The 17,784-nt window shown below is 36.8% G+C and overlaps 1 protein-coding gene across 3 annotated transcripts in view; it reads left to right on the top strand.

The window, feature by feature from the left end:
- Window positions 1-958: 958 nt before the first annotated feature.
- Window positions 959-17,784, top strand: part of AUH (AU RNA binding methylglutaconyl-CoA hydratase) — a 29,790-nt gene continuing 12,964 nt past the window's right edge. Inside the window, exons 1-6 of one of the 3 annotated variants that reach the window (XM_083356247.1) lie at window positions 959-1,198; window positions 3,854-3,921; window positions 4,004-4,091; window positions 8,596-8,682; window positions 10,304-10,396; window positions 11,691-11,747. In XM_083356247.1, coding sequence (XP_083212373.1) covers window positions 1,000-1,198; window positions 3,854-3,921; window positions 4,004-4,091; window positions 8,596-8,682; window positions 10,304-10,396; window positions 11,691-11,747 — 592 coding nt within the window. In that variant the 5' untranslated portion in view covers window positions 959-999. Of the gene's footprint in view, window positions 1,199-1,640; window positions 1,732-3,853; window positions 3,922-4,003; window positions 4,092-8,595; window positions 8,683-10,303; window positions 10,397-11,690; window positions 11,748-17,784 lie in introns of those variants that run through there. The other 2 variants (XM_083356249.1, XM_083356248.1) reach the window with 2 other exon arrangements.

Raw genomic sequence — 17,784 nt, 5'->3', positions numbered from 1 at the left:
GATTTTACACCTGAGAAGGAAGCACTCACTGGAGATGAGCCTAATGCTGGGAAAGACTGAGGGCAAGAGAAGAAGAGGACGACAGAGAATGAGGTGGCTGGATGGAGTCACTGAAGCAGTAGGCGTGAGCTTAAATGGACTCCAGAAGATGGTAGAGGACAGGAAGGCCCGGAGGAATGTTGTCCATGGGGTCGCGATGGGTCGGACACGACTTCGCAGCTAACAACAACAAAAAGTTTTAATTACATTCTAGATAACTAATACGTAACAATGTTTTATTAATTGTATACTGAAACTAGAAAATAAAATCGGTGAAAATCCCGACGATTACTGATCTTACTTATATATCAGCACCACAGCCCCCTAAAAGAGTCGAGGCACCAAACAGTAAAAGTCACACCTCCATTTAAAAATTGAAGGAAAACGCTATTCTTTTCGTTGGGAAATATTTCCATCCTCCCTTTTCCATCCGGTGGGAAGCTTTTTAAAGTAACAGGAAAACTTGACTGGTAGCCTGGCAATACGTAAGGCACGTAAAGTTAGGGCCTTTCTTTAGTCCAGGGGTCTTCGAATTGGCCCTTTTATGACTTGTGGACTTCAACTCCCAGAATTCCTCAGTCAGCAAAGCTGGCTGAGGAATTCTGGGAGTTGAAGTCCACAAGTCATAAAAGGGCCAAGTTTGAAGACCCCTGCTTTAGTCCTCAGGGAAGGGCGAAGGGGTATAAAAGCCAGGGCTGGGGAGACGCAACCCTCCCCGAGGGGCAAGAGGATCGCTTTCCGTTCATTGGCCGGAGACTCGATCGACTAAAACCGGCCACCGAGAGGAGAGCTGGACTCCCAAGTTGGACTCGGGAGAGTCACGTGCCGCTCCAGGCCCCTTGGCGAGGCTGGGCCCGCTCATTTGGCCGGCCGCGCTCAAGGGGCGGTCACGTGACCGCGCTGGAGACGGGCTCGGGGGTGCCGCCGGGCTCGGCGTTTGCGTGCTCTCGGACAGGCAACATGGCGGCTACCGCGGCAGCCCGGATAGCTCTTAGGCTCTCTCACCATCGAGGGGGTTTAGCCCCGGCCTCCTCCTCCCTGGGCCGCCTGAGCCCGAGCAGCTGTTCAGGCCTGCTCGCGGCCGGGAGAAGATACAGCTCCGAAGCCAAAGGCTTGGAGGAGGAACTGCGGGTTCGATATTTGGACGACGAGCATGAAGGTAACGGCAAGAGCCGGCGTGGAAGGCGCGGGCGCGTCTTTTTTTTTTTTTTAACCTGTCGGTCGGCCCGTAACCTGAAGCTCCATTTCCCGTCTCCAAAGCCATCTGTCCCTCTCTCCCTCCTTCCCCAGTTCTGCCCAGCAGGTAAGGCTTGGCTGTCCCTTTTTGCTTGTCAGCAGCGGAGACTCGTCTACGGGACGCGTCCGTCTCCAATTACCTATCCCAGGGGTAGGCAACCTCGGCTCTTTTCTGACTCATGGACTTCAACTCCCAGAATTCCTGAGTCAGCTACGCTGACTCAGGAATTCTGGGAGTTGAAGTCCATGAGTCAGAAAAGAGCCGAGGTTGCCTTGAAATGATGAAGCTGCCTGACCCTTTCAATTCTCCCGTTGGCGGGGGCGGGTCGCGCGAGCTGCCTCGAGCATAAAGCGCATGCGCAGCTCGTTCTCGACTTCACTGATGTTGCCTGTGAACACCCGCTGGTTTCGCGAAAGCCTACGCTAGTTTAGGAGACTAGGGAATACGGAGGATGGGTGCGTAGGTTGTAAGCTCAGCATGTCCGATGTGCAGGCTTTGAAAGCCCTGTGTTTTATCTGAAGGTGGCCTGTCTTCTGGCTGCTGCTGATACACGTTCATATTTCTAAAAAAAACAAAATACAGTCTATATTGAAGACTTTTGAAGATCATATTGGAGTCGTGGCTAGGGGGGCATTTGCCCAGATTCGCCTCATATACCAATTGCGCCCCTTTCTGGACCGAGATGCCCTACGCACAGTCACCCACGCGCTCGTTACCTCCCCGTATAGACTACTGTAATGCTCTCTACATGGGGCTGCCCTTGAAGACCACCCGGAGGCTTCAGCTGGTGCAGAGTGCAGCTGCACGGGTAGTGATGGGAGCACCCCGATACTCCCATATTACACCCCCTCCTGCGTGAGCTGCATTGGCTACCGGTTGCCCTCCGGGTGAGATTTAAGGTGCTGGTACTTACCTTTAAAGCCCTACATGGCTTAGGCCCGGGATACTTGCAGGACCATCTGCTGCCGGGAACGAATTCCCATCGCCCAGTACGCTGACGCAGAGAAGGCCTCCTCAGGGTACCGTCAGCTAGGCAATGTCAGCTGGCGACCCCCAAGGGGAGGGCCTTCTCTGTGGGAGCGTCAGTCCTATGGAATCAGCTCCCCCCTGAGCTTCGGATGGCCCAAAATCTCCAATCCTTTCGCCGCGGCCTCAAAACACTCCTGTTCCACCAGGCTGACCTAGACTGACAGGCATTTTAATTAATTATATTTACAATTTTTAATTTATTTTTAGTTTTTAATTTTAATTTATTGCACAGATGATTTTAATTTTATTTTTGTCTTAATTTCTGTACTTATTATATGTTTTGTTGTTAGCCGCCCTGAGTCCTTCGGGAGATAGGGCGGGATATAAATCCCATACATACATACATACATACATACATACATAAATAAATATTCTTATTTGAATTCTTATGTTCTGCGTATTTGAGAATGCAGGACTTCTTGGGAAAAATATACACCGATAAATACTCAAAATCATTTTGAAATCTTAAATTTATAAATGTATCAAGAATTTCTGCCCAGACCTTAAAACTAAAAGCACAATAAAGTCTTTGCATTTTAAACTGAGCGGATTGGACACGCTGATACAGTTATACTGATTTCTGGAGTGATGTACAGATTATCCTTTGAATATCATACTTTTGAATTTTACAATATATTCAGAGATCAATATATATGACTATTTTAGATTAGTAAAATGAGAAAAGTGCACTTTGAGAGGAAAAGCATTAAAAATCATGCTTTGTGAGAAAATTCATCTCTATTTTTTTGTTTGCTTTAATTCACTTCCTGTCTTTAATAAAAATGGAAGATTGGGACATGAAACACATCTATTCTGATTTCTAATGTATTATTTATAGTGAATAGAGAGTTCTAGATTAAATTTTCAACTAGTCATGCAGCTGGTGAGAGACTTTGAGGTGCATAAAGTATAGTTTTCTTCTAAGAGATGTTTACTTTCTTAAGTAATTTGAGTATAATTTATTTCATAAGTACAGTATATAACAAATCTGCAATTGTATTTTTGTCTGAAGAAAGTAGGCACAACTATTGGTTTGTAATTTTTTTGCCATTTTGTACTGTTTTTCTTTTACAGTTTTGCAAAGTAGTTTTATAGTACTGGTAGTCCTCAACTTACAAGAGTTCATTTAGTGACAGTTTGAAGTTATAATAGCACTGCAAAAGTGACTTGTGACTGCTTTCACACTTACGACCATTTCAGCATCCCCAATTCCCCATGGTCATGTGATCAAAATTCTGACTCTTGGCAACTGGCAACTCATATTTATGATGGTTGCAGTGTCCCAGGGGCATATGATCATCTTTTGTAACCTTCTGACAAGAAAAATCAATGGGAAAGCCAGATTCACTTAACAGCTGTGTTACTAACTTAACCATTGTAGTGATTCATTTAATGACTGTGGCAAGAAACTCAGATAAATGCACAGCAATAATGATTCATATAAATTCCTGTATTTTTCCCAAAAGACAAAGAAGTCTTAAAAATATAGCATAAAATTTTTTGGAACGCTTAACTGAGTCTTGTAATTTTTTTTTGTCCTGCATACAGGAATTGTTGTACTTGGAATAAACAGAGCACATGCAAAAAATGCACTTAATAAAAATCTTATTAAAATGGTAAGTAAATGAACCTTTAGCTAATTATTAATGTGAAAAACTGAAAATTAGTGTTGATACTGTTCACACCTTTTCTCTGTAGATATCAAAAGTTATGGACGCTTTGAAAACAGACAAAAAAGTACGGACAGTTATATTCCGAAGTGAAGTTCCTGGGGTATTTTGTGCTGGTATGAAAACTTTATTTTTACTATCCATCTGGAAATCCATATTTATTATACTCAGCAGAAATAACTCAGAATCCTTTATTTGGGAACTAAATATAGATAAGTTCTATATCTAAGTAATATTTTTTAAAACGTTCCATAATATATATTAAGATATAGAGAGCTTTCCTGACTGTGTGTATATATGTATGTGTGTCTAAATATCGATATCTATGCAGGTAGTCCTCAGATGATGACCATTTGTTCAGCAATTACAAGTTACAACAAAGCTGAATGAGGAGGACTTAAGATATATGCTCGGAATTACAGCCCTTGCCATGTCCCTGAAGTCATGTGATCCATATGCTTGCACCTGGCTTGTGATTATGACATTTATTTATTTATTTATTTATAATTGAATTTCTATACCACCCTTCTCCCGAAGGACTCAGGGCGGTGTACAGGGCAATAAAAGCACTACAAAAGTTACAAAAGTTAAAAGTAAATTAAATTAATGAAGCCCTAACAATAAATAATTAAAAAACCCCAAACCCTTAAACCAGGCCGGCCTGTTCAAATAAATAGGTTTTCAGATCCCGGCGGAAAGAGCGAAGGTCGGGACATCTCAATGAGCCACAGTCACACGATCGCAATGACCAGCATTCCCTGATTGCTTCCTAAAAGCAAAGTCAGTGGGGAAGCTGGCAGGAAATTGCAATCAAGTGAGGTCCTGATTTAATGACCCAATGCTTTATATAGCCTCTCATCACATTCATGACTCTGGATGGCTTATAGTTAAAACATAAACATTTAAAATTGCCATTCTTTTAAGGACAGCAAATATTACTTCCATAATTGTCATTGTTAAATGAGGCAATCATGTGACTTCACATTTTATAAGAGTGATAAGAGTTCCCAATCCCAATTGCCATTGTGATCCATGGACTGCCTTCTGTTTTGAACTGAAGCCTCTTAAATATTCCTCAATAGGAATTAATTAGGGCCTGAGTGATTGAGCATAGAAACCTCCTGATCTAGGATTGGGCGCAACTGGAACACAACTGAAAGCTGCAAAAAGACCCTTCTAGCTACAACATTCACCTCTTCAAGCAACAGGTCAAAGCAAACAGAACAGTTGTGACTCCAGAAGATATGCCTCTCCCCCAATTGCATATCTGGTCTGCCTGGGGAAGTGCAACCACGTATAACTTGGAGATCAGTAGTTCTGATAGATTATGACAATCCAATATAGTATCTGAAATTAAGCATTGAAACAAGATCTATCACAAAGGACAAATACAGTGAATTTTGTATCTGTTTGCATTGTCTAAAGTTAGAAATGTAGTGTATATTGTAGCTTTCTAAAAATTTGTTAGGGGTGTTTTGTCTGACTCTTCAGCTGCATCTTTGGAGCATCTTCTGATCAACAAGAAGCAACACACTCAAACCAGTAAAGAAACTTAGGCAACCTGTGACTCACTGGATCACTGTTTCAGAGATATTTCCTTACTTAAACAGATAACAGAATGACCATGGACAGCAAAAACGCAGTGGGAGGAGAAGTGACTTTTGAGATTCTGTCAGCTTCCCCACTGAATTTCCTTGTAGGAAGCTGGCAATGAGCATTGGAAATCTCTTTCCTTCCCTGCCGTACCCCGTCTTGCCTCACAAAGGATTGTGTGATTGGCTAGGAAGCTGTTAGAGAAAGTTGGAAATGAAGATCACATGACTATAGCAGTGTGATGGCATTACTGAAGCAGTAGTAACTGGCAGCGCTGAAGCAGCCACAACTTTCCCAAATTTTCATTCCTTTGGGGAATAATGGGTCCCTGCATTCTGCAAGTTAGTCACTTTAGATATCTTGGTTTAAAAAGATTACAGACAGAAGAGTTGTAATAGTATATGGGTGCAATAAAGAGCTACAGAAAAGGGTTAGCCTCCTCTCTTACTAATCATTTTACAGTGTTAGATTTATATTGAAGAAATATTTTTGAAGTAGAGGATCTAGTATATAGCAGCCAGTAAAATATTACTGTTTACTCCTCATTGGGAATGAAGCAAAACTATATGTTTAAATACTCAGTTCGTTATTTTATGTTGCTACCATGGTATGGCATCTTCTCTCACTTTTTCTTTAAAGTTTCAAAATTTAACTTGAGCCTTATACTCAGATAATTCAGTATTGTTTAAAGTACAGTGCTACAGTAATTGCATATTCATGCAGCTCACCATTATTAATTTTTATCCATTTTAGCTAAACAGCAATTGTAATGGCAGTACATATTTTATTGTAAGTGTAACTAGTGGCCAAAGCAATAGTTTTGAAGAGACTCTTATTTCTGTTGCCATAATTTTAGCAGAGGTCTGCTGAGTTGTGTAGGCTGAGAATAACCAGAACATATTGTAACGTTATTTTCTCTTCTGATGCCACTGACTTAGTGCTTTGTCAGTTTAAATTTTCTGATACTTAAGCTTTGATTGCTAGATACCTAGATGAGAATATAAAAAAGGTATATACTCTGCTATTGTGACTGAAACATTTCATATAATTATCCCACTCATATATTAAAAGTCCAAGATGACTTAATTAGAGGCAGAAATTACATAGCTATTTGCAAAATTATTCTGAAATTGATTTTGTAAGAAAACGTGTGAATAACTTGCACCTTTTTCAGAGAATAATTTCTTTAGATTATGTAAGCCTTATTTTATGTCTTAATAGAGCTGTTAGATATGATCACGTAACTGCAAACATTCAGACGTTTGCAATAGTGGCGTATATCTGTAGCTTTGGTGTAAGATGAGGTCAAAGGTTCTTTCTCCGAGCCTGTGGGTTGGTTTCTGAATGTTTCGTTACCAGGCTAGCTAACATCTTCAGCGGTGTTTAGGGGATGTCTGTGTGTCAGCACTGACACAGACGTTCCCTAAACGCCGCTGAAGATATTACCTAGGCTGGTAATGTAACATTTAGAAACCAACCCACAGGCTCGGAGAATGAAGAACCTTCACCCTCATTCAAATGTTCTTCCATCTAATAATCCTTCTAATTATAATCTTTCCATAATTGCATTCCTCAATTTCAAATCCAATGAAAATAAATTACAGCTAGTTAAATGAAGACTAATATAGTAATCATTGAAATAGACAAGATAAACTGAATATTTTTCATTTCTTGAATTAGGGGAGCATATAAATTATATATCAGTAGAAAATACCATAGTTATTCTTATGTCCTACTCCAAATGCCTGATATTTATTTATTTACTTAAATTTATATGCCGCCCTTCTCCCTAAGGACTCAGGGCGGCTCACAACAATAAAATTTTTAAAAAGAACAAACAGAATGAAAATTTAAAAAGAATTAAACTAGTAGATACAATGATAACATGACAATTTAAAACCCAGTAAAAACCTAATTAAAATACGTAGTCAGTCCAGACCCACTTGTTGAAACAACCAAGTCTTCAGGTCACGGCGGAAGGTATCTCTGAAAATGTACAAGTGGCACTTTTTAATCTAGCTCTGACTCAGATTTTTTTTTACTTGTTATTTTTTTAATCTTGGCAGAAGTAAAAATGGCTATTGCATCATTAATTTTTGTCATCGTGGACTTTTAATATATGAGTGGGATAATTATATGAAATGTTTCAGTCACATTTAATTATGGATACGCATGCATGTGGGCTACAATCATAAAACTTTATATAGCTTTTACATAGAAAACTTGTTTTTAATTTAAATTTAAATAACTGGCTGTAGACTTAGCAAATTTCTTCTCTTGTTAAATTGACTGTATAAAGTAAAGCCTCCTAAGCACTCTAATGGAGTGCTTTGTCTCAGTAGAGATTTAAGCATGAAATTTGAAACAATTATTTTTCTGGTGTTGGATAAAATGTATGACTTTTATAAATCATTTGTTGGATTGTTAAAGAAGACGTGTTCCTTATTTTCATTTTCCTTATTTTGTTTGTAAAATTATTCATTCTGTCATAACATTCAAAAGATAGGGTCCTGTTTACTGTATAACACCAAGAATTAGAGCTAGTTTTGTTATCATGAATAAACAAATCCCTTTTTACATGAACAGTTGCACCCATCTGAAAATTACCTTGATTTGTTTTATTAACTTTCTCCTTTTCTTGTTTTGCCCTTTATGAAATAAGGACTGGTTTATTTCTATGTTTTTTATGAAATATACATATAAAACATGCAATGAAGTACGTTTTAAATATTTTGTAAATTGTATATTTTTTTTGCTTAATATCCAAATGTTTGTAAAGAGGTGACTGAGTTTCCACATCTTGTCAAGAAATAGATTTACATTTACATTTGTTCCATGTTGCTTTTCCTGAAAGTATGAATGGATTATGCCATTTTGGTTTATTTCACTATATTGCCTAGAATTCCTACCCATTCATGAAAATGCTGAGGTTCATGCATTTGAAGGATATTTAGGTTGGGGAAGATGGTTTGATTCAAACAGAAACTATGATGGTATTTAAATATGACCAGAAAATGTCATTTGCAGGTGCTGACCTTAAAGAAAGAGCTAAAATGCATGCTAGTGAAGTAAGCTCTTTTGTCTCAAAGGCCAGATCCACTATTAATGAAATGGGTAAGTACAAGTCTCATTGAAATATTGCTGATAGCTAATCAATCATGAGTAGTAGTAGTAGTAAGTAAATTCTCAGTGATCAAAAAAGCCTGTTTAAATTTTCATAACTCTGTAACAAATTAAGACTAATTATCATCAACATGACAAAGAGATATATAATATAATTGTCACTAAAGAACATTAATTTTATTTTACCTTTTTCTGCTGTTAGATACACTTAATACTGAATTGAGTGTAAATAACCCCTCTAAATATATAGACAGTTAGATAAACTTAGTTGGCAAGTAAGTTAAACTCTCAAACAATTTCAATAGGGTCAAAACAGAAAAAAAAATCAAAATGTTTCCTACAAAACTTTCATCAGAAACTTCAATTGACTGAATGTTAAAACAAATGTGTTCATTTCTGTTGATAACGAATTAAACTGGATTGAGGGAGATAGTCAGAAGGAGTAGAGCCTAAGGCGCTTCTTTTTTCAACAGTATCAGAATATTGTAAATAATTCAAAGAGCTTACAATTATTTTATAATTACATCTCAAACTGTCAGTTCTGTTTTTATCTATTTTATTTATTTGTTAAATTTATTTGCCTCCTATCTTGCTGTGGGGCTACTCTTGGTGACTTACAATAATAAGAAAGAAAAATGAAAAGAGTGTAAACAGAAGTAAAATAATAGAACAGAAAAATAAACAGTGAAAAAGGAAACAGTGAGAATATTACATCAGTGTGATAAGCAAAAAGATGGATGGGTAGAGACCAGAGGGCAGGGGAGGATGGAATCTGCCCTCAATCTAGCAGCTACATGGATCCATCACTGAACATGCCAGTTGCTAAATATTCTTTTGTAGAGAGGGAAATTAAATTAGAAGGAGTGTTTCCAAAAATTCATAAAAAGTTTTTGATAATGTGGTTAAGAATTAATATTGTAGGTATGCTTGAATATGTACCTATTGTTACCTAAAATTGGAATGGCTGTTTTTAAAGAATTTCTTGTCCTTCAGCAATAACTTCCCATTAGGACTGAGTCAGTTAACTTATATTGAAACAAGCAACTAAGTAAAATTTACATATTCACTGGTAAGGTGTGTGAATGCTGGTGACAAGCAATGAATAGGGTTGTTATTTTCATGCCCTGCTTGTGTGTTTTCCAGATGTCTGTTAATAACACAATTTTCATCTGATCCTTTTCATCTTATAGCTCCTACTTGAACAAAAGGGCGAGTCTGTAGCCTTAGCTGTTTGGAAATGGAGTGGAATATAAATTAAAGTAATAAAGTAAATAACTTCTATATGTGTTAGTTTCATGGATAGAACAACATATCTATTTTGATTTGCATATATACAAATCAGGATTTGCTGTTTTATCATAATTGCTCCTTATTACAATTAATTTTGATATCTTGTTCTTTTTATTGCTGTTAATATGCCAAATATCTCTGTAGTCAGAATTTATTTTGCAATTAATATTGGAAAGAAACAAAAAAATGCTATTATCCATAGAGTTGCCTTTAGACAAGATGGGTGGCACATACATTTATAAATAGAAATTTTGTAAAATTAATTTTATCGTAGAAATATTGACAACTGGCTGAAAGTATTTTTGTTAATTTTTCCTTTTAGCTAATCTTCCAGTACCAACTATAGCTGCAATAGATGGCATTGCATTAGGTGGTGGCCTAGAATTGGCTCTAGCATGTGATATAAGAGTGGCAGGTAAGATTTAGTCCTAAAAAATTAAAGCATTCTCTAAACTTTTTTAGTTCAAGTGTAGAGAAAACAATTTCTTAATGTTATTTTAATAAAATTTTGAACATCTCATCTGTGATAATTGTTATAATACTTACATTAGTTTTAATATGTATCTTAATTTTTGGATCCAAGGTAAATGTAATATAACAATTTTGTGATTTGTGTCATGAAAGGGTTTTTGCTAATAAGCACAAAAGAGGATAAAGAAAAAGGAACAGGTTAATGGAAGTGTTCACATGAAGACAATAATTTCCACTTTACGAGAGTAGGTGAAGGGTTTTTAGCATGTCAGCTATCTTGGAAAGATCCTCCAGCTAGGAATATTGGATGGAGGGCCAGAGATGGTTTCCCAAAAACTGGAATGGATTCCTCACCTCTTACTTGTCTCATTCATATACGTAAAATTACAACATTAATAAAACCAATGTTGGAAAAAGGTACTCAGCCTTTGTCTATGCAGGCTTTTCAAGGCTTTTACTCATAAAACCAAACACTAAATCTAGGCAAGATAATTGTATCATGGATATTGTTCTGTAGCCTTGCTCTAAATGAGGAAGTTCATAGGAAGGGAGGAAGAACTAAAACTTCTTGTAACTTCCTGCTCCTTTTAGAAGCAGTGTTTTTAATATATTAATACATTTATACCTTGCTTTTTTCTTTGTATAAGCAACTAAGTTGGTTTACAGCAATTAAAAAATAAAAATATAAACAATAACTTCAAAAGCAATAGCAATATATCCCAATTAAAATATTTAATCATTGTACTGTCCAATTTACTACAATTTGCCTAATTCAGCTGGAGATCAATATATTGAAAAACTGATACATATAGAAGAGTATTCTAAATAGCTGTATATTGTATGCAGAACAATTGCTGTACAAATAATTTTGTTTTTCTGGATATGAAAACATTAGAAAATCATGACTCATACTGGCATTTTACTGAGAACAGAAATGGATCTTTGCAAAGGTTGATTTCCTACATCCTGCATGCTTTTTCTGAAAAATGAAGGGCTACAGAGCCTACTGAGAGAAAGTTTCCCATACAACCTAAGGCACAGTGGGATTTGTTTTTGGTTACTAAGTGCTATGGCTTAGTGCTGAAGTGAAACATAGCCATTGACATTCTGCTCTTTTCAATGTTTTCACTTTTATCCAAAACTGTTACAGTGAAGTTACAGCTTATTTTACTAAGTTCCTTTTATTTTTTCTAAGTAATTTGTAGGCTTTTTAAAAAACCAACTTTGTTTTTTTTTAGCTACTTCTGCAAAAATGGGTTTAGTTGAAACAAAATTAGCGATCATTCCTGGTGCAGGTATGGAATTTTTTTTTCATAATTATGTAACCGTTCTTTATGAATTTTTTTGTTATGCTCCATCTCTTGTATGTTGTCCAGAGGCTGGCCAGTTTTGAACAACAATATTTTCATTCTGCATTCCAGGTCGTGAATGTACTTAATATAGTCCTGCCTCCTATTTTCACCACAGCAATAGCCCTGTGAGATTGGTTGGGCTGAACCAGAGTGACTGGCCCAATATCACCCAATTGTGTTTTATTCCTAAGGGAGGTCTAGAACTCACAGTCTCCTGGTTTCTAGGCCAGTATATCAACCACTTCATTAAATTGACTCTGAATACAGTTTTTCCATATCTATTGTTTGGTAACTGTCATAATGTTGTGAGTGTCTTATATTTATTTAAGATCTAAATTTATAAGATCTAAAATGAGTAGTCATGGAGAATGGAAAATGAAGCCAGGTTGGGCTGGTGAGGATATCTACCTACTCTTAGGCTGTATGGCATTTTGCCCTCTAGTGCTATTGTACGAGCAATGTGTGGATATGCATGTTGCTCATTTTAGCTTGTGAAGATTTTTAGCATGAGGGAACAGCATAGAAATGCACTCCTTGGTACTTGGCCTGCTACTTAGTTTTCTTCAGTGCAGCAAAAGCCCCCAATTTATTCAAAGGGGAAGGAGAAGTTGCACTTCTTTAATTTTCTTCCTTTGTAGCCCTTGACTTAAAACCACAGTTGGGACCAGAATTTTCATTGCTAAGGAAGGCAGTTGGTAAGTGAGTCTTGCCCGATTTTATGACTTTTTTTGTAACAGTTGCTAAGTGAATCATTGCAATTAGGTGAATCACACAGTCCTTAAGCAAATCCATCTGCCCCCATTGACTTGTCAGAAGCCAGCTGGAAAGATGGCAAAAACTGATCACATGACCCCGGAACTGCTGCAATAGTTATAAATACACGTCAGTTGCCAAGTGCCTGAATTTTGATCATGTGATCGTAGCTATGATGCTATGGTCATAAATGTGAGGACTGATCATAAGTCACTTTTTCCAGTGCTGTTCTAACGTTGAACAGTCAATAAAGAAATGGTTGTAAGTTGAGGACTACCTGTAGATATAATTGTTACTGGCCAGATGATGCTTAGATTTGGCTGATGAACATTGAAGATCCTATCTCCTTAAGAACATAAGAGTTAGAAGAAAGGAGAAACAGACTTATTCTATATTGTTTTATCTTGGCTTCATGAAGAAACTATAAATATGAACTATTTCCTACTTCAGTGACTAAGGTCTGAAATGGGGACATGAAGAGAAAAAAAATCTGACTGTTTATCAACCATACGTCACTTTTCTTCACGATAGGTAGCTGAATATTTTCTCTTTCAATATTTACTATATCTGTTTATCATTTGTCTAATGTTAAATATTTCAAAGCTTGATGAATGTGAATAATGTAAAAATAGTTGGTTTGTATAGTTAAAATGCTAATCTGTACCTAAAGCTAACAAAAGGAGAAAAATTTGTACAAACAAAAGAGATGACTGTTTTCACCAGAATGTCTATCAGTAAATTCATGGCAAAATGTTGGAATGAGGTTGCCATTTCATTCTCTAGTAGATACTTTGTTTATGACATGTCTCAAGGGTGAACTATGGAGGAATATACATCCCCAATGATAATAGCAAGATACACAAACTCATTTATTACCGCATGGTAAAAATTTATAAAGATGCATATTAGCCATTGAATTGCAAAACAAAGCATGTGGTGATTTACAGTGTGGGAAAAATTATTTGATCCCCTGCTGATCTTATATGTTTGCCCACTGATAAAGAAATGAACAACCTATAATTTTAATGGTAGATTTATTTTAATAATGAGAGGCAGAATAACAACCAACAAATCAGAAAAACACATGTCAAAAAAGTTATAAATTGATTTGCATTTTAATGAGTAAAATAAGTATTTGATCCCCTATCAATCAGCAAGATTTCTGACTCCCAGGTGTCTTTTATACAGGTACAGAGCTCAGATTAGGAGCACTCCCTTTAAGAGTGCTCCTAATCACAGCTTGTTACCTGTTTAGAAGACACCTGTCCACAGAAGCAATCAATCAGATTCCAAATTCTCCACCATGGCCAAGACCAAAGAGCTGTCCAAGGATCTCAGGGACAAGATTGCAGAACTACATAAGGTTGGATGGGCTACAAGACTATCGCCAAGCAGCTTGGGGAGAAGGTGACAACAGTTGGTGTGATTATTCACAAATGGAAGAGACACAAAATAATGGTCAATCTCCCTTGGTCTGGGGTTCCATGCAAGATCTCACCTCGTGGAATTTCAATGATCATGAGAACGGTGAGGAATCAGCCCAGAACTACATGGGAGGACCTTGTCAATGATCTCAAGGCAGCTGGGACCATAGTCACCAAGAAAACAATTGGTAACACACTACACCATGAAGGACTGGAATCCTGCAGCGCCTGCAAGGTCTCCCTGCTCAAACTTGTCTGAAGTTTGCCAGTGAACATCTGAATGTTTCAGAGGAGAACTGGGTGAAAGTGTTGTGGTCAAGTGAAACAAAAATCGAGCTCTTTGGCATCAACTCAACTCGCTGTGTTTGGAAGAAGAGGAATGCTACCTATGACCCCAAGAACACCATCCCCACCGTCAAATGTGGAGGTGGAAACATTATGCTTTGGAGGTGTTTTTCTTCTAAGGGGACAGGACAACTTCACTGCATAAAAGGGACGATGGACAGGGCCATGTACCATCAAATCTTGGGTGAGAGCCTCCTTCCCTCAGCCATGGCATTGAAAATGGGTCATGGATGGGTATTCCAGCATGGCAATAACCCAAAACACACAGCCAAGGCAACAAAGGAGTGGCTCAAGAAGAAGCACATTAAGGTCCTGGAGTGGCTTAGTCAGTCTCTAGACCTTAATTCCATAGAAAATCTGTGGAGGGAGTTGAAGGTTCGAGCTGCCAGACCTAGGCCTCTAAACCTGAGATGTGTGCAAAGCTGGTGGCCAACTACAGGAAATGTCTAATCTCTGTGATTGCCAAGAAGGGTTTTGCCACCAAGTACTAAGTCATGTTTTGCAAAGAGGTCAGATTCTTATTTCACTCATTAAAATGCAGATCAATTTATAACTTTTTTGAAATGAGTTTTTATGAATTTTCTGTTATTTTATCTCTCACTGTTAAAATAAACCTACCATTAAAATTATAGATTGATCATTTCTTTGTCAGTGGGCAAACATACAAAATCAGGGGACCAAATAATTTTTCCCCCACTGTAACACTGTATCTTTTTTGGACCTGTGAACTTAAGAGGATTGACATATTTCTTGAACGATACAAAGAGGCACTTACAAAATTAAAGGATTTCTATATACAGAATCTGAGTAATTATTGTAAATCTGGCTCTATTTGAGTTCATCATTAATCTAAAGTCTTGATGTTGTAATCAAATTATTTCTCATCATTGCTAGTTTGTATGAAAACTTACTTTTATTTGCTTTTTATATTATTTGAAAATGTTTGTTTTATGCTTACAAAAATAAATACCCTCAAGAGAAATGGTAATTATAGTATAGAAAGCAGATGTTTGAACAGCCAATCTTATTTCCAAATAATTACACAATGTATCTCAAATGCAAATAGAGGTGAATTAATTCTGTGTCTGTAAATTAAGAAGAATAATGTGGCTTGTATGTGTTTCCTGCTTGCTGTCCCTAAAATAGAATTTGATTCACATGAATTTCATTGTAACTGATTTAATAAATCTAGCAGTAGTTCCTCAAATGTTCTATTATCTGGTTTTTTTAAAAAGCTTCTTTGCATTATATAGCATGTGAAAATACTTTTCTAAGACATATCGAGAAGCTGCCTAGAATTCTTAGTTGTACTTGGAATAAGTAATATAATATCAGGTGACTTTAATTACCAGTCTTGCTGGTTCAGGGTATTAGCTTATTTGTGTGGAATTTGATAAATATGAGAAACAGAATCTGTTTATATTATCCTTTCTATACCCCGGCAAAACTTACCAAAATCCTTACCCCAAGTTTCGGTGCAGATCAGTAGAGTTAGAGAAGGGGAGGAAGTGGGTGGTAAACACCAACTGATGATGTTTAGTAAACCTAAGCAATATTGGTGGATTCTTGATTTTGAAGCTTTTAATATATGTATTGCTACAACTGAAAAATACAGCTATTGAGTGAAAGCCTTCAAAGTACAACAGAAATCAACATCAACATAACATACTTTGAGTTACAGCTGAGTTAGCATAACCATGCATTTAAAACAGATTTTCTTTAGTCATTATTGAGCATGAAGCATGTATTCGGAAGAACAGATTTTTAGAGGTGATGATTATCCATTTTGCAGGTCAATTCCTGACAACTCATATAAGAGGAAAAATGATCTACCCCTTTCTCTGTTGTTTTTTCTGCAGGCCAAAGTGCATCACACTTTATGTTTTGTATTGTAGTATGTTTTAATTTAAATATGTGGTTTTGTTGATGCTACTGTTTCTTTAGTTTATACATAAGACACAAAATATAGTATTGTGGACTCAGGTAGTCCTTGACTTAAAACCACAATGGAACCTGGAATTTTGATCACAAGTTGTTCCAGACATGTGATAATCTTCCTTAACTTTTTATTCTGAACAATAACCTAGTACTGCAAAGTAGCAGTGTTCTCAGCAAACCAGTATGATGCCAAAATGATAATACATGCACAATGATGTCATCACATAAATGCTACCTACCTGCTTTGGAGAGAGTGTGTGGAGACTTGTTCTGAATTAGAGAAAATCAATGTATACATTTTACATTTGGTTTGAATGATGCAAGCTTAGGTTATTAGTTTTTAGCAAGAAAGCTTTCACAGAATATTCTGATTCTGAAATTGACCACTTTAACAATTTTCTATATTCTGGAAGTGATCTGAATTTGAAATAGGCTGTTTAGGCACCAGGATGATCCATTGTGTAGTTGGAATGGTAGCTTGGGGGCCAGAACACTTCCAGAATACTTGTTAGTTCCAGAATTAGAATATTAAATCACAAAATGTTTGGCGCATCCCTAATTTCCTGTATGGTAAATTGGATGATGATTGCTGAGGGTTTTTAATGTCTTACAATATTGTCTTAAAAATAGGAAATTAGAAAATTCTACAAGGGAAATGGTATGACTTTGATTTTGAAGCCTAAACAGTTGCCTCTTTTTAGTTTCCTCCAACTGCGTGAACAAAATTGCTGATATAAATAGCAAGTGATGCATACACAAACTTTCACAGTTTGCTTTAACAACTGGGACATAATATTACTTTAACAACATGTCTTGTAAAATGAAGAAGTCACCTCCCTCCCCCTCAGCTGTACTTCAGATAATAGGGAGAAAACCTGGACAAGCATATAAATTCACTTGAAATCCCTGAGAGCCACCTCACATTTTGTTGGGCTAGAAAGAGCTATATGAGTGTGAGATGTTTTCCTATTTATATGAGAAGCAATAGTGAAGTTGGAATGAATAGTGAAACTTGAGTTAAACTATAAATGGATGAGAAAGTACCGGTAGATTGAGGAATCTGGATCCTTGTATATCTGGGATCTATATGGAGACCTTAAAACTATGATAGCTCAAGCTCTTAAATTTTATAAGGATTTGGAAATACTGAACTTATTTTTATTTCATATGGAATCAGAATTAAGGCCTTAGAAGAAAAGGAAAAAATATGATAAATACATTACATTCATTAATATCACATACTTAAAATACAGACAACTTATCTGAAATAACTTTTAAAAATTAATTTGCTTTTGGATATGCAGAGCAGTTGATCTCTTTGTTAATTTTACATACAAGAATGTAGTTAGGAGATCTTCTCGTTGCTAGCTGATTCTAGCTGTGGAAATGAAATAAGTAGGAAGTAAAATAATGATTTAACCAGTTCTTCCTTTGCAACTGCTAAATTTAAAGAGGAAAATGATTTGGCATGTCTGTGGACAGGAAACAGTAAACTTAATTATTTTTACATCCAGCAACCT

Source organism: Vipera ursinii, assembly GCF_947247035.1.
Source record: "Vipera ursinii genome assembly, chromosome: 2".
Taxonomy (NCBI): domain Eukaryota; kingdom Metazoa; phylum Chordata; class Lepidosauria; order Squamata; family Viperidae; genus Vipera; species Vipera ursinii.
This window is presented reverse-complemented; position numbering and strand designations above follow the sequence as displayed.